Source organism: Botryllus schlosseri, chromosome 15 (genome assembly GCF_051294905.1).
Source record: "Botryllus schlosseri isolate E-star chromosome 15, Bs_hap1, whole genome shotgun sequence".
NCBI lineage: Eukaryota > Metazoa > Chordata > Ascidiacea > Stolidobranchia > Styelidae > Botryllus > Botryllus schlosseri.
The window spans coordinates 13,865,925-13,892,039 of NC_137250.1; the positions used below are offsets into that span (position 1 = coordinate 13,865,925).

A 26,115-nucleotide genomic window follows, 5' to 3' on the forward strand; every position below is an offset into this window, starting at 1 on the left:
TTTTACAAACACTGGTAAAGGCTCAGTTACGAGGAATATAGGCATACTTCCAGGTTCGTATATTTAGAGTTTAAACTTTCGAGACTTTTAGAATGCTGGCAGACTGGAAGATATATGGGAATCAGGCATGCTAATAGTATGTAATTACGATTGCTCTTTCTGATCAACAAATAAGCGCATACGCCAATCCGTTGAAATATATTTATTGATAACCACAACCTGTGATAACTAGTGTCCCACTTGAAGCCGCGAATGACATGAAACCTGTGAAAAGTACCAATTTTTATATTGAACGTTCATTCACCTCCATGGCACCAGATCGTAATTATTTTCTGGAAGGTCCATCGCCAGTCAGCTATGGGAGATCAAAGCTACAGCGAAAATGGATTGCAACGGTCATACACTGACAAAACAATTCTGGTAACTTATCTCGTTATTTTATCATTTCTAGTTCACCGTCTTTTGTATATTTATCACATTTATCTACGGGAGAAGAATGGGAGTCGTGCATATATATTGCCTTGCAGTGTTATTCTGCGTCAGCTCAACGTTGGCTGCTCAAGGTATGTTGGAAACCGGCGTAACCAGTGCGATATTCCTGTCCGTTACATCAACGTCTATACCGAAATTATACAATAGGTATTTGCAGTATTTTGTTGTCACAGATGGAAGGCACCTATGTGATCGGGAGTGTGAGTGGCCTGCCCAACCTCGCACGTGCGAATACGATTTCTACATTGAATGGTACGGACTGTGAATGACCTATGCCGTAACTGAGACGCGCAGTTGTCTGCAATTCAGGTATTACACAATGTCGAAAGCTTGTTACGACTGTCCCTACAATCGCTCCGATTGCTTTCTTCCGGACTGCGTGCCAGCAGATGGAGTCCAAAGACCTTTAATCACAGTCAACAGGAAATTCCCGATGGACACGATGCGGGTACGATTATCGTTACGCTGCTGATTACTGTGATTTCTGTATAGAGCATCAGTGGATCTAACCTGTTTGATCTCGCGGACCGGTAAAACTTCAAAACAAATGTTGCGATCCGGTGAACCTTCAAAATTTAAAATTGACCCCAAATTTCATTGCGACAAATGTATGCAGCTCAAATGTACCATTGGACACTTCATTTAATGATGATATTTTATACTATATATCTATACGGGGCTCTATTGCAGTTTATGCAAAGCGAAGCTCGCGAAGACCTGTAAAAGACTACTAAATCGATTGTGATTGTCCCGTATCTTTTGAAAGAAATTCGATTTTGCTTTTTGCTATAGCCTCTGTTGTACTGCCTGCCCTATAGTGTTACTTAATTGCAATGTCTGCTACTTTAAAGTTAAACAGTTTCGTGCGCCATTGTGACGTATGCCTAAAGCAGACCATGAACTCTCTATTACGACACGGAGATGGAAAATGATAATGCATTTGGCGGACCTGCAGGAAACTTGCCACGGACCGGCGGTTGAGAACGACTAGTACAGAGAGCATAATAAAATATGCTGATTGATGCATACAAGAAAGAACTTTCAAATCAACTGTTGTTGTTTTTGTTTGCGGTATTCATGGTGTTTTTCGACTGCGATGGTCATTTACACCGTACTGATATTTTTTATGTTGATTCCGTAGCTGCCGACTTGTAGCACTGCCCACTTCTAGGCCTTTTTAAGACACCGCTTCTATAGGCCTTTTAAATTTTAACATTAAACGCGTATTTATCCAAGGATTAAATAAGTTTAAAGTATAAGATACCAAAAACAGTATTTAATGAATCTAGTAACCTGAAGTTCTTTGAACTCTGGTTGCATGTCGGATAGAAAACCTCAGAAAAGGCAGCGCGTGAACATCAGTTAGATTGGAAACGCAGTCTTGTCTTGGTAATGTTCATGGTCGAAAATATTTGCTCGCTAATGTAGCCTATATGTAAGAACCGAACACAACAAGTACTATCATGATCATTTCTCTCATGTTGGCAAAGTTGAATTCATTCTGTGACGCATAAAATTTGTCAATACTTCACATTAGAATTTCACTTTCAGGGTAGAAACTTTGTGCGGGTGGGATCCGGCCAGTGTGCGGGTGGGATCCGGCCCGTGAGCCGTATGTTGCCCGCCCCTGGCCTAGATGAACAAGCGACACTTGGGAAGGAATTCTGGAGTCGACATCGGTCGGACTCGAATCCGCAACCTATTGGTGTTGCAGCTGTGCATCATACCACTATACGCGATCTCACCACAAATCCACTGTTCTAAGAATATCTGAATGCTTGCTTCAACAAACATACTCGTGACATAACGATGTTTAAGTGGGTCATTGTCTAGGCTTGGACTCTTGAACGATTACTATGGCAGTAGATTGTTCAAATATGCATCATTAGAATTATCGTGACATTGGCCAATTCAAATATTTGCGATCTTATTGAAGTCTTTTGGCACAGGGGTGTATTACATCGTGTTGATGCATCAGGCATTGTACGCCAATTTCAACAAGAGACATAAATGTGCCATAAATGCCAAAACTGCCGAAAATAAAAAAATTAAAATGTCAAAAAGAAGGCCTTTTGAAAATATAGATTTTTATGAAAGCTTTTAATAGAAATGTCAGCAAGTATTGAAATGGGTTTGCATAAAGCGACAAAAAAAGTGTGTAACGCTAAATTCCTAAATTGAGCTCCGTGAACCCTCGGAAGGCCGCGGTCTACCGTCCAAGGGGATCTATGTCAGAGGTCTCAAACACGCGGCCCGCGGGCCGCATGCGGCCCGCCAGAGCATTTTGTGCGGCCCGCGACGACATTTTAGATTTTTAATAATTTGACAACAAATAAGTGTCACATATCTTTTGAGGTTATAAAGTGAAAATTCCCTCTTAAATTGCTCCGAAAGTCTGAAGGTATTCACTATTCCGCAAACTTCACTATTGCATCAATTGCAAACGCTACCATATGCAGTGAAAGATTCACTATTTCGCCATATTTCCCATTCATGATGACAAACTGACCCTTAGACGATTCGTGACTGAAAATTGTGAGTTGGACTTGGACGCGACCTTTCTTAGAATTACTCAGACTCGGAGTGACTCGGAATGCCGTGAATTTGTTAGAACCATGGGCGCAACAAACTAATCGCGTATCAGGGGAGTAATAATAGGTCACAAGGTGGCAGATTGGTATTTCGCTAACTAAACAAGTGGTTATGGCAACCATTGGCATTCTGTTAGTTACATTTTTGGTCGCTAAACCATGTTTTTAAGGTCACTTAAAGGTACCGAGTACCGTATGTGGTACGCTCCAACGATGTAACAACAATGGGTCGTTCGGCGTTCCGACATCTCAATAAATAGGACACATTCATTATTATATTTATATTTTTTCTGTTCCTATATTTGAAGATATTTGACCATGAGATTAATAGCCCACTTATCAGAAGTATGCCCGAATCTTGGATTGGAATCACAGCTCAACCGAAAAATGTTTTGATATCAGATCAGTCTCTATTATCAATCTGTTAGTCAAAATATTCAATAGTAGCTGCAAAATTATGACCCGATAGCTTTTATGATGGCATCATACATTTGTCCGCCCATATGGTGTCTATATATCTTATAATTAATACATATCAAGTGCAACAACGATTCTATTGAAATAGTTATAAATGTGATGATTCTTTTCATGCCAGGCCTGAATTAATACAATAGTAAATCACATTTTGACGATGTGTGTTTACTGTCAGTCTGCTGGATCGGCTCACTTTCAATAGGACTATTCATTCCCGCCAAATAAGGCCTACTTGGAAAGACATAGAATACCCTATAAATGCTGCGGCCCGCGGCGTCGTCAAAACTGGAAAACTGGCCCGCGAGCACATTTGAGTTTGAGACCTCTGATCTATGTAATGCGAATGAAAATCTTAGGATCGAGATCAAAAAGTTGAGTTCTGAAATTTGGATTTACGATTTACTGTCGATTGATCAACGCACTGGTAGGATATATGATATCCAGCAATTTGGGAATGTAGTTCAATGACTAGGAATTGTCCTGTTGTCACCGCTCGTGCATTTCGTTACCTCTCGTTGCAGACACGCGCGAACCATGCTGCATTTAGGCCAACGCGTATATATAATCCCATTTACTTTCAACTTGTTAATGAAAATGTCTTTGGTGAGATGCGCACGATCCCAATTTGCATTTATTCATGGGGCGCAATATTTATTGCCTCTGCTCTCTGCATTCGTACCGCGGGACTCAAATTGCAAGGACTTGGCCATCCCGCGCGATCTTCGGCCAAGGTTCTAACGCCGGCGATATTTCCGGGGTCGCACTTAGTGTTGGCTAAAATATATCTGCCTTGGTGTGTCTTTTTGGCGCCGAAAAGCTGATGTCTAATAGTTCCGCAGCCGCTGGCAGCACACACGAATCCAGTTCGATTCGACTCTTTACATCATGCGTATTTTTATTTAGGCCTAATTTTTGATTTTCATTTATCAAGAGGCGGGCACTCAACAACTAAAATACGACTGAAGCTGTATATCGCGCGAAGTACGAACAAAACCTTCAAGTTGAATACATATTCTCAAAAATACTAAATCTTATATTAATTAACGAAAAATTTCTAAAAAAATGATTTCTGGGTGGCCATGGCCCAGTTCGTCCCATCATGGCTACGTCAGTGAGTGTCTGTAGCCTATTATCGTTTATAAACTTAATGACGGTATTCGGCGGATTGGCGATGTTTTCCGTAAAATTATTGACTAGAAATCTCGAGAACTATTTACATCACCAACAAATATCAATTGTATCGACCGAAATGATGTTGTTTACATCAGTTTCGATTAATAATTTTGATATCGACCATGTCGATGGAGGCCATCTTCATAAAATCTTTCCAAAACTTTCCAGGTTTGCCAGAACGATAATATCAAAGTTAACGTTCATAACAACTTGGACAATGCAGAAGGACTGGCTATCCACTGGCATGGATTGTATATGAAGGAAACTCCTTATATGGACGGTGTGCCGATGATGACGCAATGTCCAATTCCTGTATTTACCACATTTACATACAATTTCACAGCAGACCCACCAGGTGAAACCTGACATTGAATAGGACTACGTTGGTATTTTACCAATCATGTTAACATCTACTTCAATTCAATCATGTTAACATCTACTTCACAATCTTGTCATTTTCTAGAGGACCTCTGCGCGTTATTATATGTGTCGTGAGTCGTGACAATGGATGGGCAACACTCAATCACAGCTATTTCAAATCAGATACTAAAATTCCACGAAAAAAAATTCAAGTAAAGGCAATCTGCCGTGAAATACGGATAACGGATTTACGAAATTGTGGGGGATTGCCCCTTTTGTCACCCCTGGCTACGCGAATGCGTCGAAACTGTCATTTCTTTTTTACTCATTCATGATAAGAATATAACTAATTTCAATAATTACTGCGCCGGCCACTCGAGACCTTCTCTCGGACCGCGGGCTGGCCACCTCGGCTATGAACATAGGCCCTACAGAGTCTAGCACGATATATCATGCCAATGGAATGTTTCGGTGATACTACGGTAGGATGAAAGTGTATAGAAACGACAATTCCTGTCACTAGGGGCGTATAGTTTTGGTAATCGATTCATGAGACTCTTATCACCAGACTCGAATAGTTGCAATCAATAAACGACTCGGATTGGAATACTCGAATCGTTGTTCCCAGTCCTAAATTGATACAGCATAACAAATGATTCGATTCGAATCAGTGAATCGGTTTGCTCATCCCTATAGTCATGACTGCGTGTATATTGATAAAAATGTCAAATAGTAACAAAATTTCAAAATTGCACCTATCTCTTTGTATAGCACCATCAACACAATTATATGAATTACGTGTGTATTTCATCTATTCAATTCCTGATTTTCGAAATCTACCGCGTATTGTAGACAAATTAAAAATCGAGATTACGAGTTATTAATTACCAGTCCGTAAGGATAGCATTGTTAAAGATTCGGTGTCCTAAACATAAAAGATATGCGGAAACTAGAAATTGCCAAGTTTATATATCACTTCCACTGCGGCCACTGCCACGATAACTTCAATAACTTCTTTACCTCGGTATCAAAGTGCATAAGTACGACACGCGCGCGTCCACGTCGTTCAACTATCATATGGTAGACAAAAAAGATAATAATCGCTCTATCAAATATGCCGAACCTGATTTGTGGAACAGCATCTCGCCGGCTACCCGACAGTCATCGAGCATGTCCACATTCAAGTCGAAATACAAACAATTTCTACTGAAAAAATACCAGTTAGCCCTCTAGTTTACCGGACCACAACCCGACATATCGATTTCGCCTTCCGGCACATGCCACCTTTTTTGTTAGCTGTTCTTTTCTATTATCTTATTTTAGTTTTCATTCAATGTGCATGCCTCCTTTTTTACATCACCTAGGCCAGGTGGGTGTCTGGTTTCAAAGACTACTCCAAGTCGTTTCGACACCTTCCTTTCATTGTATCGTAGTCTTGTGGTGTATTGAAATAATGAAATGTTTAGCAATAAATTGAATTGAATTATCATCAGTAGCAATAACATTTTTGTACAGGAACTCATTGGTGGCACGGGCATTCGGGTCTGCAAAGATCGGACGGTTTAGCGGGGCCACTCATTATTAAACGCGCTGCATCGAGAGAGCCTCACTTCGATCTGTACGACGAAGGCAAGTGATATGAACTATATAAAACGCACTTGAATTTCATGATTATTCAAATTTGCGGCACAGATGAGTTGGAGCATACAATATTTATATTTGACTGGCTTCATCAACCCACCCTCACCAAATTTCTCGCTCATCACCATTCCTCTGGAAACAACAAAGGGGAGAACATACTGATCAACGGAAAAGGAGTATTCAAAGTAACCTACATCCTTGTTTCGATATTTAATTAAGGGTCAAAATTGCGATAAGTACAACAACACGAGTGGAAGTAACCCTGTAAATTTCTACTCAATTACAATTAGAAGTAACGATTTTAAAGTCATGTCAAAACTACTTCAATTGGAAGTAAAAAATGAAAATGGATTCGAAAAGTAGACAACTAAATAATTTCAAAAAGTATAGATCGAGTCGAGACTTTATACCTTTCGTAGCCAATCGAAGGTTATACTTTCGAAACCACAGGGTATATCTGCGCAAAAATACCAGTGACACACAAGGTCGGTGCAATTTCCGAAACTGTGCTGAGTTACCATGATACAGGGTCTATATCATCCAGTCGTCATGACAATTTCACTATGAAGCGTGATGTAAATATGTTCCGAAATTATTTTCTACTTTACAAAATCGAAAGATTAAAAATAAGCAGCTTGCCAAAAACTGCAGTACCTAGTAATGGAAGTAGTAAAAAAACATAAGCACCTGAGTAAGCAGTGCAAGAAGACAAAACCTACTGGAATACTTTGAAAAAGTAGAAGTAATTCGTTACTGACCATATCTACACATATCTGTAATTTCCTCAATCCCAATAAACGGTGTACACAAAAGACGTAGAACGAAAGTGGGTCGTGCAGGTCGGGAATAATAAAATAGTTATCCACCTGATGTCAAATAACCGTTGATTATGAAACACTATTACCAAAACAACACCCCTATGCGATCTTGCGATTATACATACGTTCAACGCAGTGTCACTACAAAATATTCGCAGCGCTCCTAGACGTGAATGACGAGCGATCTTTGCTGTACCTTTGCTGCAGCTTTATACGCTCTGAATTCGTCGAGAATATGTATTGACTCTGAAACACGGACATGCATGTGTATTTGTTGCTGTTCGTTCCTGCTATGTAGCTAATCCACACAGTTTACATTCTCAACACCATTTCATTTTCCGTACGCATTGTTTTTAAAACCAAGATGAATTTGTTTTCAGGAGTTTTTCGACCCGCAAAACAATACAAGTTACAGCACCCCACGCGAAGTCTTCACTGTCGTAAAGGACAAGCGATATCGATTTAGAACTATTAGCAACGCAGCTTTGTTGTGTCCAATGGAGGTTGATTTTGTTGTTGTTCTTGTTTATTCATCAAAAAGATTTGGCGCTTATCGCCTGACGGCCTTTTGCTGCATGGTCATGTTCATTGTACCTTGTATGCAGGGCCGTAACAGCACTTCGTCAGGCCCCCCCAAAACGTTGGTCTCGGGCCCCCCCATATGGTGGTAAAGCGAACTTCTGGGGGGCTTCGCCCCCCAGACCCCCCTCCGACTATACGCGGTTTATTTGTTTACATTGGCTATACGTTGTTTCTTCATTGGGTGTCCGTTTAGTGAATCTGCTTTGCTTGCCTAATCGCGCGAAGCGCGAGAAATTTCTATAATTCATGAATGAATCGGTCAATATGATCGGTATTGCTTATATATTGCTATCAATTTTTATCGTCTCTCTGCTCCCGTAATCTGATTTACCGGTAAAGCTGAGTAAGGTGTGCTTGAAAAGGTATATGACCCCTCAATAGTAATTGAACATCTCTGGGTGTATACCCGTTGGCAGGACCGAAAGAGCACTTCGTCAGGCTCCTCGAAAAACTTGAGTCTTGGGCTTCCATAGGGTGATCAACCGACTCCCCCCCCCCCCAATCACGTTGTTCGCTTTTGCCACGAACTTACAGTTGTATTGTTCAGTTAGTCAGCGCCAAGCGCGAAAATTTTTGATAATTCATGATAAAATCGGCCAAAAAGATCTGGATTTGCATATATATTGCAATCAATTTCTTGTCCTCTCTACTCACGTAATCGGATTTACCGGTAGAGCTGAGTGAGGTGTCTTTGAAACTGTAGAGCCCACAAATAATAATTAAACATCTTCTGACGGGCGGACTCGTTGGTATGACTTCGTTACATTATGTTATTTCGTGATCTCCTGTCTGCTATATCAAAAAAATATAGAATCGCCAAACGTACTAAACTAAAAGATCACACGATTTCAAATTGGTATTTCTTCACTGGCATCTAATTTTTTCCTGTGGGATGGTATTTGTCTTGTAAGGTTCAGATTACCAAGACAGGTACATTCAGCGCCAATCATTTAGGCGCCTATGGACAAATAAACCCATATGTATTTCGTATATCTAACGAAGTGTTCGGTCACCATAAGGGCAGTCCTTTCCGGCCAAGGGTTCTCGCTGCCGATCGTTCTGGCACACTTCTTGGAGTCACGTGTTACATGGCCTAAAACTGTATATGTCTTGGTGCGTCGTGGCGTGGTAATGGCTAGTGCCGATATGCCTATATCTATAAATCTTGCGTATTTTTCCTTGGAGGAAGAGTAGCCTGCCCAATAATCATAACACTTGGCAAGTTAAAATCGCGCGCAGCGCGAAAAATTTTTGAAAAAGTTGCATGAAGTTTAAAAAAATACTCTATAATTTATGCTAATTCACGAAAACATTTGGGGCCCCCTTCGAGCTCGGGCCCCCCCCAATTGGGGGGTTTGGGGTGCGGCAGTTACGGCCCTGCTTGTATGCAATGCAAAGAAAGGAGGTAGTACGATGTTGTTGATTTCATTGCTAAGTGCGCTGACTGCTGCTTCATGCAGACGTGATCACAATCAAAGTTCAAAAATTTTTAGTTGACGATACAAGACCACACGATGACGATTATAGCGTCCGACGGCGCAGATATTGAACCGATAATAGCGACTTCGCTGGTTGTGAATGGAGGTGAAAGATTCGATTTCGTTCTGGAAGCAAATAAAAACGTTTCCAATTACTGGATGCACGTTCAAGGGATAGCCGACTGCAGGAACCAGTCGCAGCGTGCAATTTTGAAGTGAGTTTAAATTGAAATTGCGTGAAGACTGAAGTCATTTCACCACGAAATGTAGGTATCATGGCGCACCAGAAGACGAACCAAGAGTCTCCAAGATTGTGCAGGAAGAAAACTTTCTTCAGTTAAATCCGTGGAATGTTCCGAGTAATGACAGTTACGTATCCGTCAGCGCGTTGTCAGCAGTCCATTCCGATGAATATTCGGCGGATGAAAGATACGCAGGTGAAAATAGGGCGACAGGGGATAACGTATGGTTGTGATATCGTCTTCACGGATAGTATTCATCCTAATAGCATTGCCATCAGAGTCTTCAAACGAATATTCGGCGGATGTATTAAGGGCCAGGACTAACTAAATAACCACAAGTATCAGAATGTCAATTTGCTAATTGAAGTATTACTCGTATTAGACTTTCTATTCACAAAAGTATCAAAGCACTCTTTATGCTCGTCTACAGTACAAACAGTTCCATATCCGTAAACGCAACAAATACTAAAACAGAAACAGCTATCGAAATTGAAACTGCATAAAGTCAGAGAAGCGAATTAAATCCCATACGAACACAATTCGAATACCACAAATGTGCTCTAAGCCTAACGCTGTAATACGACGCACGCATAATATGAAGCAAGCCTTCAACTTGCCAGTCAACCGTCGCAGTCATTGCTCTTTGCTCATTGCTCAACTATCCAATACAAGTGGCACGATGGTAGGCTGGCCTACTATACTCAGTACCAGTGCTCCTGTACCAGGCCATCTTTAGCCAAAGCCCATGCAGCTTGGTCACAGAGTGCCTTACCTGAAATCGAATTGCAGCAGAAAGTTCAATCAACAATAACGAACATTCTCGTGAATTGAAAGCTCAGATTTCGCTTATGCAACAGACAATATCAATGAAATTAGTATCATGATATGGTATTTAAAATCAATAATAGGCCTATATCTAAAATCATTTTCTCGCTTCAGCGGTACCGGACTCCACGCACTTCATCGGGTTTGACTTCATGGTGAGAGATAATCCCTTGTTCAACCACCCGGACTATTACTCAATCGAATCAGTAACAAGGAATAATCATCTGTATTCACCGCAATTGAACAACATCTCTTTCTCATTCCCTCCATCTCCCATCTTAACACAAGCCGATGACGTGCCAGAAGAGAATCTATGCGATCCCGAAGCTTCCACGTGGAACAGGACGAAATTCTGCGAGTATGATTTTTGCCACTGTCCCTACGTCATCGATATAGAACCCGGAAGCCTGGTGGAACTGGTCGTCTATGACGAGGGTCGTACGTTCGAGTCTGGGCATCCGATGCATCTACATGGACAACATTTTATGGTGGTGGCCATGGATAAGTGAGTTTTATTACGACCATAACATTGGAAAATAAAAAGAGCAGAAAAATACACAATGAATCGATTTGTTCAGGTTTCTTCCAAATCCGGAATGGATTAAGATATTGAAAGCATAAGATGGATCGTAAGATGAAATATTAAAACATATTAAAGGCATCCATGGTCCATCCATAAGATGCAACCGCTAGCACTATGATTGTATATTTGGTGGCAGGATATCGGTGAAGTGGCATTCAGTATAGAAGACCTAGTTTAGCTTACTTGGAATTCGTAGCATAGCAAACATGGAAATGATGCCAACTTTAACGGCCTGTATACTTGATAAGTTTTGCCCAAATGGTAACGATACCAAAATGCTATCCTTTTCCACCCGAATGACCCATCAAATGACGTATAGTTAGCAGAGATCAGCCCTACATATCCTGAATATATTTGTAAGCAAAGCAATCTTAGTGTAGATCCGTAAGCGTGAGAGTATAGTAGGCTATTTGGCTAATGTGTAACACAATCTTCACCTTTGCAGGCTTGGAAGTGAAATTTCAACCGAAGAAATGAAAGAAATGCACTCGAACGGAAGTATCCGCCGGAGTTTCAATGGTATTCTCAAAGATACAGTCTTCGTGCCAGATGGTGGTTATACAGTTGTCAGATTTTTAGCAGACAATTCGGGTGTCTGGTTTTTTCACTGTCATCTGATCTTTCATTCGCAAATTGGTAAGTTCAAAAAGCACAATCGTATTGGAAGGTGGGTCTACACTCAGTGGCTCCCAAAATTTTAAAAAATAATCGCGCGACAGTCTCCTACCAGTTTTTAATGGCTTTGTCCCCTTAAAAATCAAGACAAAGCAGCACGTTGGTTTTAAAGGTATCGATGTGGTGAATGCACCTATACTTCTTTGCAACCACATCTCGGCTGTGCTCAGTGCCGTAACTGTCGCATCCCAAACCCCCTAATTGGGGGCGGGGCGATCTCGAATGGGGGCCGAAAATTATTTCGTAAGTAAAAATGGATTTTAGAGTAATTTTGATGGAACTATTAAACTTGCAAATTTTCTTCACGCTACGCGTGATTTTATTCCGCTACATCTCTTGGCTTTAATATAAATACCTCCAAAGAATTTTAATTTAATTTATATAAATAGGCATTTCGGGCTGGCAATAACCGCGTCACGTTACTCCAAGACATATAAAGTTTCGACCAGCATGAGAATCCGCAAAGTGTGCTGCCAAAACATCGGCGGCGAGAAATTCTTGACCGAAATGACCGCCGCTGTTGGTCGAGTTATAGATATGGCCAATTGTCAATTGTTCATATAAGCACCTGTAAATGGCAATCTGAGAAAATGATGACCCAAGAAATGTCAACCTGTGCGTCTCGAGAAAGAGGTTTCTCTGACTTTACCATATTTTCTGACTATAGCAGGTGGGAGGTCACAAAATAACAAAATTCAACAGAGTAATTACTAACAACGTTCCCAGCTTAATGATCGTATATCATGAACGTGTCCTAAGTTGTCGAAGACACCACCTCCTTCAATTCTACCGGTTAATTTGATCACGTGTGCTGACAAAGGATCCAAAATTTGTGCAACTTGTGTGTGACAAAATTCAATCCTGAATTTCCAATTTCTTCGTGCTGCAGCGCCAACGTTTTGGATGGCTGATGAAGTGGAGTTTTCCACCTGGCTGTGTTTAGTACTGTTTTGGACAACGCAACCCTAACATTACGAATCTCATACAACCGGTTCAAATTCAAATTCAACCCCCGAAAACCCTGGTGTTGTAACCCAATAGGGTGATCAACCTAAGATATGGAGACTTCCCCCATTCCCTCTTTCCCATACGGGTAATTTAGATGCCAATATTTATGAATCTGATTAACAAACACGAACACCCTTACCATTGCAAATTCGATTCGCCAATGAGCCGGAGTAGCTAACGGCGAACGCAAGAATCATCTCTTGTTTCTAATGGATTACTGCGCACCGAAATCACGAGTGCTAATGTTTTGAAAAGTCAGGTGTGGCTCTCTTCTTGTCGTGCGAAGCGGCATTGTTCTAAGGTTAATGAATCAATTTCGTCAATAATATTGGTACTTGAAGACATGACTATAAATTTTTGATACTCTCTCAGACTACGTAATCAGATTTACCGGTTGGGCTGAAACATGCCATGCCCATTGTCCAAGCCACGAGGATAGACTTTTCATGAAGTTTTTATTTCACAGGAATGGAATTAGTATTTAGAGTTGGAAAGCCGCACGAGTGGGTCAACGCGCCTACCAATTTTCCCAAGTGCGGGTCTTGGCATTCAGAGAGATCGGGCAGCACTGCTGGGACACATTTACCATTCATCCAAGCGAATCTGTTGCTATATCTGGCGCTCTCGTGGAGTTTATTCGCTATCACCTTCAATGCTTACCTGTCCTAATCGGTCAATGCCGTATGGTTGTCGCGACGAGAGGTGGTCAGCCACGAAGTACTTCTGCTTTCTATTCTAAGTAGATTTTGCCTGTTTGCACTTCTGACTCAAGTGGTTGAGATTTTAGACTACTGCTTCTAGTTACGAGTTTACAGTTTTTAGGCAAAGCTAGGCCTAGAATATTTACTTTTTACACACTAGTAAATCGTACATTCTACCTTTACTTGAGTAGAAATTTACTACTATACTTCTACCTCTAGTTGAGTACCGAAAATGATTACTTTGAGCACCTATGATCGTTACGCATCGCGACACCTTATTGTTGGTGTTGTTGTTGTTTTGTGATTCACGGTGTTCTTCAACGACAATGTTCATTTATACCTCAGGGTCGTACTTTGACGTCTATATTTGCAATGCATGGTTTCCATCGAATTAAAACACGGACAATGTAGAACGCGGGCTCGTGCAATCGCGAGGTCATCCGTATGGCTATTGCGTGTGGCAGTAGTTTTAGAGGTAGTAATATTGAAGCCGACTACAATGATGTAATTTAGCAATTGTATTTTTAGATGTGTTTACAATACGCGTGGCATTTGACGTATTGTGTCATTGAATCGCAATTACATTTGCAAATTGCATATCGATTTAATACAAACAAGTTTCGAATCACTTCCCGTATTTGATGTGAAATTAAGTGATTCGCAATATTACTTATTCAAATATACCGGGATTATACTCGCTGTACTGTAACTGTGATAGGTTTTGTACGGGATATACATATATTGCTGCTGCTAAAGTTCGAAAATAGAGGTGTATGCGGGATATACTAGTTTCTAACTTAAGTTATATACATGAATGTAAATGGAGGGTCGGAATTATACTGTGAGAGTCATGAGGAGGTTTGGTACATATAGTTGTGTCAACGAACCAGTGCACGCAAAATGACCGCAAAGCGCCGTTATATGAAGACTATACAATGCATAAAGGCGTAGAACTCACCATACGGACATGGATGTGTCCAGTACTCCGACTTGCACTTTTAATAATAGAGTGTGAGTAAAATATGTTCTTCCCAGCAGGATATGATGTACCTATAGGATGTGATGTAGACTAGTACTTGTAAGGTTCGTGGTCTCAATGGAAACTTTATTGCCAGTTTCCTATTTTAAACCTAATTAAAACCACAAAACAATCAAACATATCTAGGACAACACTCCTTGCATTTTGTCTCCGCCTTGGTCAACTATACGGAAAGATATCCACTTTAACGCACTCAAACCTAACTTGTCAAATGAAAACATAACACATATTTATTTCAGAAGTATCGATAGGAATTGCTATCACGGCGTACAAACTTCTATAAGTTATCGCTATCGCCGAGCTGGATATTTCCCAGAAGATATTCATTACTCGCTTATCCCACAACCGATCGGATGTATTTGTATGGATTGTATTATACTCGGTAATGTAAGTCATATAGACCAGGGGTGGTCAAGCTACGGCCCGTGGCCCGATACGCCGTTTTGTGTGGCCCGGGAATTTGTGTGGCTCAAGAAATGTATTAAAATATTGATAAAATGCGTACTAAAAATCTAATTATTGCAGAGACTCGATTAAACTTTTTTTTATTATATTTCATCAAGATATGTTATATTCTCACTATAGTAGGCTATATTTTTATTTCATTGCTGCTGGCGCGATAGACCGACCTCAAGGCCCACGCATTTTAAAAGGTTTCAACTGCTAAACATCCCAGAAAGCCAAAACGGGAATGACTTTCGGTCGCGAGTGAAATTTTACATTGGCCACTCCAGCAAGTTTATTACTTTTAGTGATGTAATTGGAAAAACCGATTCGCGCGTGTGTTGGCTATGTGTAGAAATATTTATATTTATAAAAAAATCTATATATTTTAGTGGAAGCATATTTGAAGCTATCATGGTTATGTAGGCTTACCATATTTTGGAAATCTAAAAAGAGGACACTTTTCCAGAAATTTGAGACTTGCAAAACCGGAGAAGAATTCTCAAAAATAGTTGAATTTTTCCCACTTTGTGATCGGTTGACTAAAAAAAAGGTAAACTTTCCGCTCAGAGCTCAAATCACCGTTTTTCACTCCGAAATACCCGCGTCACTTCTGTGCTAAAAAAGAGGACAAAATCCCAAAAAAGAGGACAAAAGGGCGTCCTCCGAGGACACTTTCAAAAAAGTCAAAAAAGAGGACAAATCCTCTTAAAAGAGGACGTATGGTAACCCTATGGTTATGACGCTGTCAGCATTGTGTGCCCCGGAGTTGAACCAAAAGTAGAATAAACAAATCTACAAACAGATCACTGCTCACAGTTTCAAATCTCCATCCTGATCTAAGAATCGGGACAACCGACTTTCATCCCTAGTTTTAAAATTGGTTACTGAGGTTGATCAGCTCATGATGTTTCTTACGCGTGTACCATATCATCAAATCCACGGTTGGTTGGTTTTAATTAAACATATATTATTTTCATATCGTCACTACATTATCACATAACAATATTGCGTTTTGGTTTATAATCCCAATTTTAGTGCGAACCGCGAGCTAAAAAGTTTGCTCAACTCTGATATGGACAGACTACTTCGCGAAAGTCCGCGATTAGACCATAGACAACCATTTAGTTATACAGTGAAAATTTATTGCTTTAGAAGTTTTTTGTTACTGTTTACTGTAGCTCATGGTGTATACAGGTTTAAACAAACCCATTCACCGTAGTGCGGCGCGGATTGACAAATTCTCTTGTCCTGCTCCTGTTTTTTAAAGCTATAGTCCGACTCCGGTCCGACTCCTAGGCCGGATTCTAGAACTGACCGTGATCCTGTCCGATAAACTCCGATAATAATTATCTACTCACAGGATGGCATTGCATATTGATTGAAACAATGCAAACAGGAATTTAAAAAGTCAAAGATCAAACCCAACCCTTATCTGAAGTAATTATGCCAACTTGGACTTTGCATGTGGTTTATTTCCATGAACTTTACACTTTAACTATTGATTCGCGGGTGGAAGAGGGTAAGGCTGTTATATTCTTAGTGAAAAGTACTGATCCGGCTCCGATCCGACTCCGGCAGTATCAGAAAAGGTACTCATCCGGCTCCGAACTGGCTCCGGCCAAAATGAGAAAATCCGGCTGAATATCCAATTCGGAACCGGTTCATGCTCCGCCCTAATTCACCGACATCAGAGAGCTCTGTTATTTCGCAATCATGGCGCTTTTCAGAATCGTTGGCATCCGTTACGCGTAGGGCTAAACTTGCGTTTGTTTGATCTGCACTCTGCTAACATGATCAGTAGCGACACTGCGAGGACCACGTACAACACACATTCGGAACTATATGCTATTTCGCGTTGGGCAAAATCGACTACCAGTGATTCCCAATCGAGTATTATAGGTTGCGAGTCGAGTTGGGTATTCGAGTGCCTCTCATTTTGACGTCATGTCAATATGAATGACAACTTTCATGCGACCGCAAGTAAATAGCGCCAGTTGCGGTATACATTAAAGATAATTTGGTATTTTAACCTTGCCAATTGCATGGCGCTTTGTGACACATGGCGTCATCGGATTTAACCCACACCCCAACAATACATGATGGTATCTGGAATCGAATATGTCATACTGGTGATTGAGTACTGTTCGTGCTGGCGATAAAAGTTATAAAACCTCGAGTTCTACTATATTGTAATATTTCATTGGTCCGCATAATATCATCTCTTACCCACGAGCCAGTAGTTGTTGCGTGTGTCATGACAAAGGTGTAACCTGGTAAGTTATGCTAACGTATTCGATAATATGTCAGATAATTCAAATATATAGATACGTTATTGTAGACAATATCCTGCTAAAGGACCAATTGTCAATTCTATGCGCCAAGCACACCCAAACGAAGTAAATACCGAGCATGATTCAGCATTAATTACATGCATTCGCCTTAAAATCACGACCAAGCCGGGCGAGATTGGAAATATATATGTTGACAAAATGACGCAAATTGTTAGCAAACACAATGGCAAGGGCATATACGTCACCGTATGGTTGCAATGCCAAACCATTCAGAAAATTGCATCATGGAATATCAAGGTAGAGTGGTAATCTACTTCTGAAGAATAATGTAATAGGGGACATGTTATTAATTTTGGCATAATAGAGAAGAATTATTGACTTCTAAGTTAGTGAGCCTGTATAGGAATGTTATATTGTGGTGAGAGTGCACTGGCAACCACTTAGTTGATAATATAGTCGATTTAATGCGTTTGTATACATCTGAGGTCTTGTTGAAGCCATTTTAGTCCACTTCTGCGACTTGTAGTCTATACCGTGCTGAGAACAACACACACGAGGGCTGCATAAAAATAAACCATAGGAACATTTTTTAATGTATGATATTCAATGTTAATGTATGATATTCAATGTCACGCGAAGCAACCTGCTGATCAATGCGGTACAGTCAACACGTTGTCATTAACTTTCACTTACTTCTTTCGCAAATCTCGAATGTGGTTTTAACAGTAACGCCCCTAATACCTGTGTGCCTACAGTAGTAGTCGTAACATTTTATTATAGAACGATGTAGTTTTCAGTATAAACTACCGAATCAGTTCAATTCAACATCCATTAATCCAAAGCTGCCTCACTGTTGTCACGGTCATCCTGAACATTTCCATGCTTACTTTAACACTTCTCCCACAAAGGTGTCAACAGTCTCTTATGACAATTGCGGTTACGTTTAACGATCGTAATATACCGCTTGTATGCCTGGCGCGACACATAAATCCATAGTGACTCCCTTTCTTATTTATAGCACAGCCTTGTTTAAGAGTTGACTGATTAGTCAATGAACGAGGCTAATTGATCTGGGTAGCGCAAAATGTCCATTCGCGCTAAAGCACTAATGTAATGACACTATAATGCAGTGATTCCCAACCGCGGCCCTGAGGGCCGCATGCGGCCCCCAGCTAGCCTTCTTGCGGCCCCCACAAAAATATTGAGAAATCGACTTTTGCTTGGCTTAGAGTCTGGAGTTTTCAATTAGGATTGCAGGAAAGTTGTGAGTAGACTGCTAAGATTACGTCACTGCTGTTTCAATGTAATGTGCGCTAACTTTCCTGTTGAACGAGCAGTACCTATAGGTATAGATATAGGTATTGACAGGACCGTAACTGCCGCACCCCAAGCCCCCAATTGGGGGGAGCGAGCTCGAAGGGAGCACAAAATTATTTAGTGAATTAGCATAAATTATAGAGTATTTTATGAAATTTTATGCAACTTTTTCAAAAAAATTTCGCGCTTTGCGCGATTTCATAGCTTAAAATACCTTAATTATTGGGTACTCTTCTAGCAAGATAAAATACGCAAGATCTATAGAAGTGGGCATATCTGCGTTGGCCATTACCGCGCCACGACGCACGAAGACATATGAAGTTTTAGGCCATGTAACATGCGACTCCAAGAAGTGTGCCAGAACGATCGGCAGCGAGAAAACCTTGGCCGAAAAGGACTGCCCTCACACTGACCGAAAACTTCGTTATGTATATACAAAATACATATAGGTAGCCTATAATTGACCATAGGCGCCTAAATGACTGGCGCCGAATGTTATCCTGTCCTGGCAATCTGAACCTCACGAGACAAATAGGCTACCATCCCGCAGGGAAGAATTATATGCCAGCGAAGAACTACCAATATGAAATCGTGTGCATCAGTTTAGTACGTTTGGGCGATTCTATATTTTTTGATATATCAGGCTGGAGGTTACGAGATAACATCATGTAACGAAGTCGTACCGTCCGAATATGTTTAATTAATATTTACGGGCCCTACAGTTTCCAAGAAACCTCACTCAGCTCTACCGGTAAATCTGATTACGTAAGCAGAGAGGACAATAAGTAATTGATAGCAATATATATGCAATTCCCGATCTTATTGACCTATTTTATTTAGAATTATCGAAAATTTTCGCACTCCACGCTGGCTCACTAAACGGTGATCCTGATTTCGTGGCAGAAGCGAACAACGGAACGCGGGGTCGGTTTGTCACCCTATGAGAGCTCAAGACCTAAGTGTTTTGGGGGGCCTGACGAAGTACTGTTTCGTTCCTGCCAACGGGTATACGCCTGAAGATGTTTAATTATTATTGAGTGGTCTTACCTTTTCAAACACAACTCACTCGGCTCAACCGGTCAATCTGATTACGTGAGCAGAGAGAGGATAAAAATTGATACCAATATATATGCCATTGCCGAATATATTGACCGATTCAAACATGAATTATAAAAATTTTTCGCGCTTCGCGCGATCAGTCGGGAGTAGCTGCCTAAATCGGACACCCGATTTAGATGATAAATAGCGGTAAACACCCATCTAGCCTGAGGAGGTCTGGGGGGCTTCGAAGTTCGGTTTATCGCCCTATGGGGGGGACCAAGAGCAACGTTGGGGGGGCTGACGAAGTGCTGTTACGGCCCTGGGTATTGATAACTAATTTACGGATAGATGTGCAACAAGTGACTCACGATTGAATACGCCGAGATGCGTACTGCTTTTCCGGCAAAAAGCAGCATAATTGGTAGTCCTATAGCTCGCGACCCAGGCGTCCGAATAATGTGATATGTCGGTGTTTGTCGAAAGCAAGTGTCGCACTGATTCCAAAAATACGAATTGAAATCTCGCCAGGGCATTAAAACTACTCGGAAATAGCCAGCAAAGGTTGATTGTTCTGAACAACGGGAGCGCGGCAACACAATGGCCAATGGCGTCAAGCGAATGATCGGAACAATGCCAATTTTCATATTTTGGTGACTATTTTGGTTTCCTTTCATTGCCCTGGTATTCGTGTGGCCCCGACCGCACTCTGAAATTCTTAATTTGGCCCTGCCACCGAAAAAGGTTGGGAACCACTGCTATAATGAAAGGGATGGTGTGAACGTGAGGTTCGCTTTCGCGTTCTGTGTGAATCTCCGAAATTTAGAGGTTCACGCTCACAAACGAACCTTGGCAGGCTCTGCACTGTGAACTGTTTTCATATATTACAATTTTCCAGGTCATTATAAAATCTTTGTATTTCAGCTTCGAACCACTTTTTGCATGGCGCTGGCAGCATAAAAAAATCAACACTATTAATGACATTGCTGCCAATCTCAAAATTTCACTTGCTTTGCTACAAAAGTTTGCTCGTAATATTCAGCTTTCAGTTTGTGAATATTTAGTGACTCTCTGCTTTAAGCTTGACCAGCAATCACATAACATCAAAAACGAAATACACTACATGCAGGTAGTCAGCGATTGATGCTTATTCAACCGATCAATGAATTTGATATAACGAATACATCGTTGTCTAATTAAAAAATATAGCAGGCATACGTGATCCATCTTGGTTTAATATGTTTATTGTATCATAAAAACCAAATTGCCTATAGACCGTTAAGGCATAAGCTTAGATTCTCTTGCAAGTCCTCGTCGAAATGGTTGGCAAAGTGACGAAAAATATTGATTTTATGGGATTATTATAGCATTTGATTTTTTCAGTTAATACATTTGGTGACGTTTAAAGAGTCAGCATGTGCTTCAGCATTGTAACATAATGTGGCTAGCTACCGTCGCTAGCTACCGTGGACATCACTTCACTGAAATGTAGGATGGAAATTGGGAAAATGACATCACGTGACGTCATGAGGTTCACGTTCGCGTTCACACAGAACATTTCAAAAAGGTTCGCGTTCACACGAACCTGAAGCTTTCAGGGGTTCACACCATCCCTAGAACTGTCAAATTAAGCCCACTCGTTCAACGTGTCCGCTTTTGGGAGAGAGCTGGCAAGGAGTCGCTATTTTTCGAATACGAAGTTTACGCTCATTTTATGCCATCATAGACGATTGATTTGAGAATGTATTCTGACAGAGAAACGGTTGGTCGCCTATAGATCGATGATAGTTACAAGGTGTTTCACAAAATGTTCATGGGGTTTTGAGGCATACATATTTCAATTATGATGGTATGATGTTTTTAATTAAGGTGGCGGTGAAGATGATGTTAAGCTGTCTGTAATGTCGACTCCTAGTTCCGTTACGTCATTGCCAGCTGTCCAGGAAGAGGCCGAGGACGGAAAGCGAAAAAAGTTAATCATAGGTAAGTCGAAAATTTGTACACGTAGTAGGCTATACATTTGAACCGTACGGTAACCGTAGACTCAAGATATCCGCATCTACCTACATTTTCATAATCAATATGTTTTCAGGCTTTTTCACTGTCGCATTACTGGCAATATCATGGGTAGGAACGCAACAGTATGCACAGAATGCAGTGCAACTAGCCAGTTTCGATGCACCGTACTTCACCGTGTGGCTGGGAACTTGCTGGATGACGCTATGCTTTCCACTATATGGAATATTTGTAGTGTTGAAGTATCGAAATCGAATTGAAATCAGTGAAAGTTTAAGGTATGAGTTCGTTATGCTAATCGTATATCATTATTCACTGGTACGCCGCCAACAGCCAAGTAAATCGTTCAAATCTAGATTAGAATATCATAAATGAGCATTTCAAACATCTTCAATCTTAATTGTCTGTTTATGGTCAAGAAATTCATTGCTTCGACTTTTACTGGAACATATAATTCTATAAGGCCTTAACTACAATGGCTCATTTTTAGAAAGGCTATCCCTAAACCCGTTCCAGTGACGCAGCTAAATGGTATAGCAATCTATACATTAGTAGGAATGCGCCAAGGGAATGTCGTAACCGGTTCCTTGCGTTGACAATTGAAGTGTCTTGTTTGTTCAGAGATTCCGCAAGAATGTTCCAGACACCAAGACTGACCACGAGACAATTCTTTCTTAAAATTGTCCCCATGAATATTATATGGGTAGTAACAAACTACTTGTATATATTTGGGTTGAAATTCATCGCCGCCACCGACGCGTCAGCGATATTTGCTTCTAACGTGGCGTTCGTGTACATGTTAGCCATATGTATCATACACGAACCCTTATACTTCATCAGAGTAAGTACCCGGTACTTACTTGAAATCACTTTCGCGAAAGATAATTTCATCGGCGTTGAATACATCATTTACCTCAAATGCATTGGAAGTAGGCCTATATATACAGTGTCTTTCGTCGTACTTGTGTCGTAGTCGCTCTATGGAATCACATGTACTCGTACCGAGTTGACACCCTCGGCACTGCAATAAATGAAATTAATCGCACTGTTAGCAACTTGAGTGCTTATATTACCCCCCAAAAGTGGTACGCACCTAAACTAATTCTTCGCCTCTATTACTGGAGTATATCCCCATGTATTGGTGATTTGACTCTTTTCTGCCAATTGGAACGGATGGGAAAGCGGAATGTTGTACTAGAACCCGTCGTTTACCTGAGTTGCGAGTTGCCCCCTATACGTTGTGATGGAAATGGGTGAAATACACGGCATTAGTTATAATTTACAGGCTATATATTCTGACTTTTGACCGATATAGATAGTCGATTGTTTGTCAGACTTGAATTGTGTGGTCCTGGTATGCTTGGCGAAGGTTTGTCGAGAACACGCGTGTCTGTTTTGTCGTTTCCAAGTCGCAGGAAGGTCGACAAACACAAAACATTTAGTATACCCATATCCTACTTTAGTATTGTTATGCAAATGACAATTGAAGATTTGAAGATTCATATGAAACGAACAAATTTCAGATTCTTGCTTGTATCCTCTGTATATCTGGCGTCGTTCTCTTCGCATACGTTGAGGGTTTTGGTGGAGGCACAGGCCTGATAGCCGGAATTATGATGGCCGTGGCGTCAGCATTCGGTGCGGCTTTTTACAAGGTGAGCATTGCGAGCAACATACAGGAGTGTACCTGCACAGTTAAAATGTACAGTGTACACATTATAGGTAGTTTTCAAATTAATGATGGGCAATGCTAATCTCGGCCAAGTGTCCTTGTTCCTGTCCCTTCTCGGCGTCAGCAACGTCGTGTTCATGTGGATAATATTTGTGATTCTGTACGCAACCGGCGTGGAATATTTCCTTGCGGAGGATATACCATGGAGGGATCTAAATGCTTCCAATCTCTTAGGATTGGGTAAGTATCGTAACGGAGCAGTTTACATTACTAACGTATATGCGTCAAGAATGTCACAGACGCTGAAATGTTTTCAGTGTTCAACTTCACTATCAATTTCGGCGTCGCATACACATATCCACTCTTCATATCCGTTGCAATGTTGCTCGGGATCCCATTGAATGCAGGTAGATAGTAAATTTGTGTTCGGCATTTTGTTACGATAACGAATTTGAAGGCCAATTCTGGCAACTATAAACGACTGACTGCCAAGCACTATTTTTCAGTTGTCGACATTTTCATCAAGGATGTGACTTTCAGCCCGGTACGGCTAGCAGCGGCATTTTTAGTTATTTTCGGATTCGGAGTCATGCTTCTTCCGGATCGCTGGAACGAGCCTATTCACAAAGCGTTTGTCTGTAAGAATCTGGAAGAGAAATACGAAGAAGACCCAGAAGCAGTGGATGCCAAAGGGGCTGTTACTGAAAATCCTAATGCCACCGGATTTTAATCAATAATAATGTGTGTGAATATAAAATATACATTTAGGCTACCTGAATTCGCTATTCTTTTTGTTGAATTCAAAACATGAATGCAGGAAAAAAATTCGCTTTGCATCAATCGACCTACCAGGTTCTGTTTCAAAAACAAATTCATTAATGCATGGCTACCACCTGTCATGACGTACGACTTTAAATTAATTTGGTATTTTTGGACCACAACTTTTTCGTGGCGCATTGAGACTATATATTGTGAGTAGAGTTGCATTTAAAACAAATGGTTGTTTAAAACACTACAAAAGCCTATAAAAAAATTGTGTTTTTTCCAAGTTGTATCATTATGCCATCATGATTGTGTGAATACTTCCCAAAAACATGTTGTATGAGCCTACGGACGACGATTACCATACGATATGGGATGGTTGGAACCTTCGAAGCATCACGTTTAACAGCTATGGAACGTAGATATAGATCATTGGGACGGAAATAATGTTCTGATGATGACGAACGCCGACCGTAAAAATGCTGCATATGACGATGCAGTCTTGGTTAAAGATATTTTACGTCCGTATATGACTAGGGTTGGTAGCCTATATTTCGTCAAAGGAGCAATAATTACCCTATTATTTTCAATTGTGGATGTCAATCAACTATGACGTCACAGTGGAATATGCATGACGTCATGACCTGAAAAAAAACATGTTTTAAAGAAGGGCCTTGTTTCAAACATGCTTTTTTTTTTTTTAGAACTATGGTTACCATATTTTGGAAATCTGAAATGAGGACACTTTTTCAAAATTTTCAGACTTGCAAAACCGGAGGAAAATCCTGAAAAAATGGTAAATTTTCACCATTTTGTGATCTGTTGACTAAAAAAGGTCAACTTTCCGGCTCAGCTCTAAAAATACAGTTTTTTTCACATTATCAGGTGGTTGACTAAAAAAAGAGGTCATTTTGCCGGTCCAGCTTCCAAAATACCCGCCGGAGCGTTACTTCAGTGCTGATTTATCTAAGTCTATTTTGCCATACATTTAACCGAAATTCTCGAAAAAGAGGACTAAATTTTAAAAAAGAGGACATTTGGGCGTCCTCCGAGGACACTTTCAAAAAAGTCAAAAATGAGGACAAAATTCTCTTAAAAGAGGACGTATGGTAACCCTATTTTTAACACGACCCTAATTGTGAGGTAGGCCTACCATGCATATTTGCATCCTTGCGCAACATGTTTTCGATGCTGATATACGACTATCCGAGGTTTTGAGGCACCAAAACGCGATGGAAAGAAAGTTGAAATTGGGAACTTGTTATTGCAACTTCTTATCACCACCTACATAGCGGTTAAAGCAAGAAGTTAATTTGACTACAATCTTATAAGACAATGGTTCTCAACCAGGGGAGAATTCCCCACTGGTGGGGAATTCAATGGTTTCTGGTGGCGAATAGACGCATTTGTTTAAAATTATATACAGGACAGCAGAGTTGGATCAATTGTAATTTGTAATTGAGCTGAATGTAATTAATTACATTTTTTCATGTAATTGTAATTGTAATTGAAGCATTTCTATTTTGTCTAATTATAATTTTAATTGTAATTGGATGAAAATTTTGCTCAATTACAATTTCAGTTGCTGTGTTATGGAAACCTGACAATCACAACATAAAATAATCAATCAATCAATCAATCATTTATTCGTCTCACCAGTGAAAATCCGGTACGGACCAGGATGACGACGAGGGGCGGCAAGGCCTTAAGGCCTTAGTACACAGTCGCCACCTGTGATAATTAGCCTATTTACATCGGTGTTCTATGCGTGCCGCGTTATAAGTACACAATTCAGCCATGCTAAACTGTTTCCCATACTTCAGTAGCAACAGAAAACTTTGTGAATTATATTAAAGGCTAAGCCAGTGGTTCTCAAACTTAGGGGCGTGC

General features: G+C 40.6%; 1 protein-coding gene across 2 annotated transcripts; it reads left to right on the forward strand.

The window, feature by feature from the left end:
• Positions 1-418: 418 nt before the first annotated feature.
• LOC145456875 (multicopper oxidase 3-like) lies at positions 419-24,241 on the forward strand. Of its 2 annotated transcripts, none has more exons than XM_080335008.1 (18): positions 419-563; positions 666-744; positions 802-940; positions 4,899-5,085; positions 6,606-6,719; positions 6,783-6,916; positions 7,930-8,052; positions 9,625-9,824; positions 9,880-10,046; positions 10,791-11,181; positions 11,705-11,895; positions 21,645-21,758; positions 21,868-22,069; positions 22,413-22,632; positions 23,315-23,446; positions 23,514-23,703; positions 23,781-23,870; positions 23,970-24,241. In XM_080335008.1, exons 1-18 carry the CDS (start codon positions 497-499, stop codon positions 24,191-24,193), a joined length of 2,964 nt encoding a protein of 987 aa, XP_080191134.1. In that variant the 5' UTR covers positions 419-496; the 3' UTR covers positions 24,194-24,241. The 2 variants fall into 2 exon arrangements, with proteins under 2 accessions (XP_080191134.1, XP_080191135.1); XM_080335009.1 differs by having other exon boundaries at positions 7,933-8,052.
• The last annotated feature ends 1,874 nt before the right edge of the window (positions 24,242-26,115 follow it).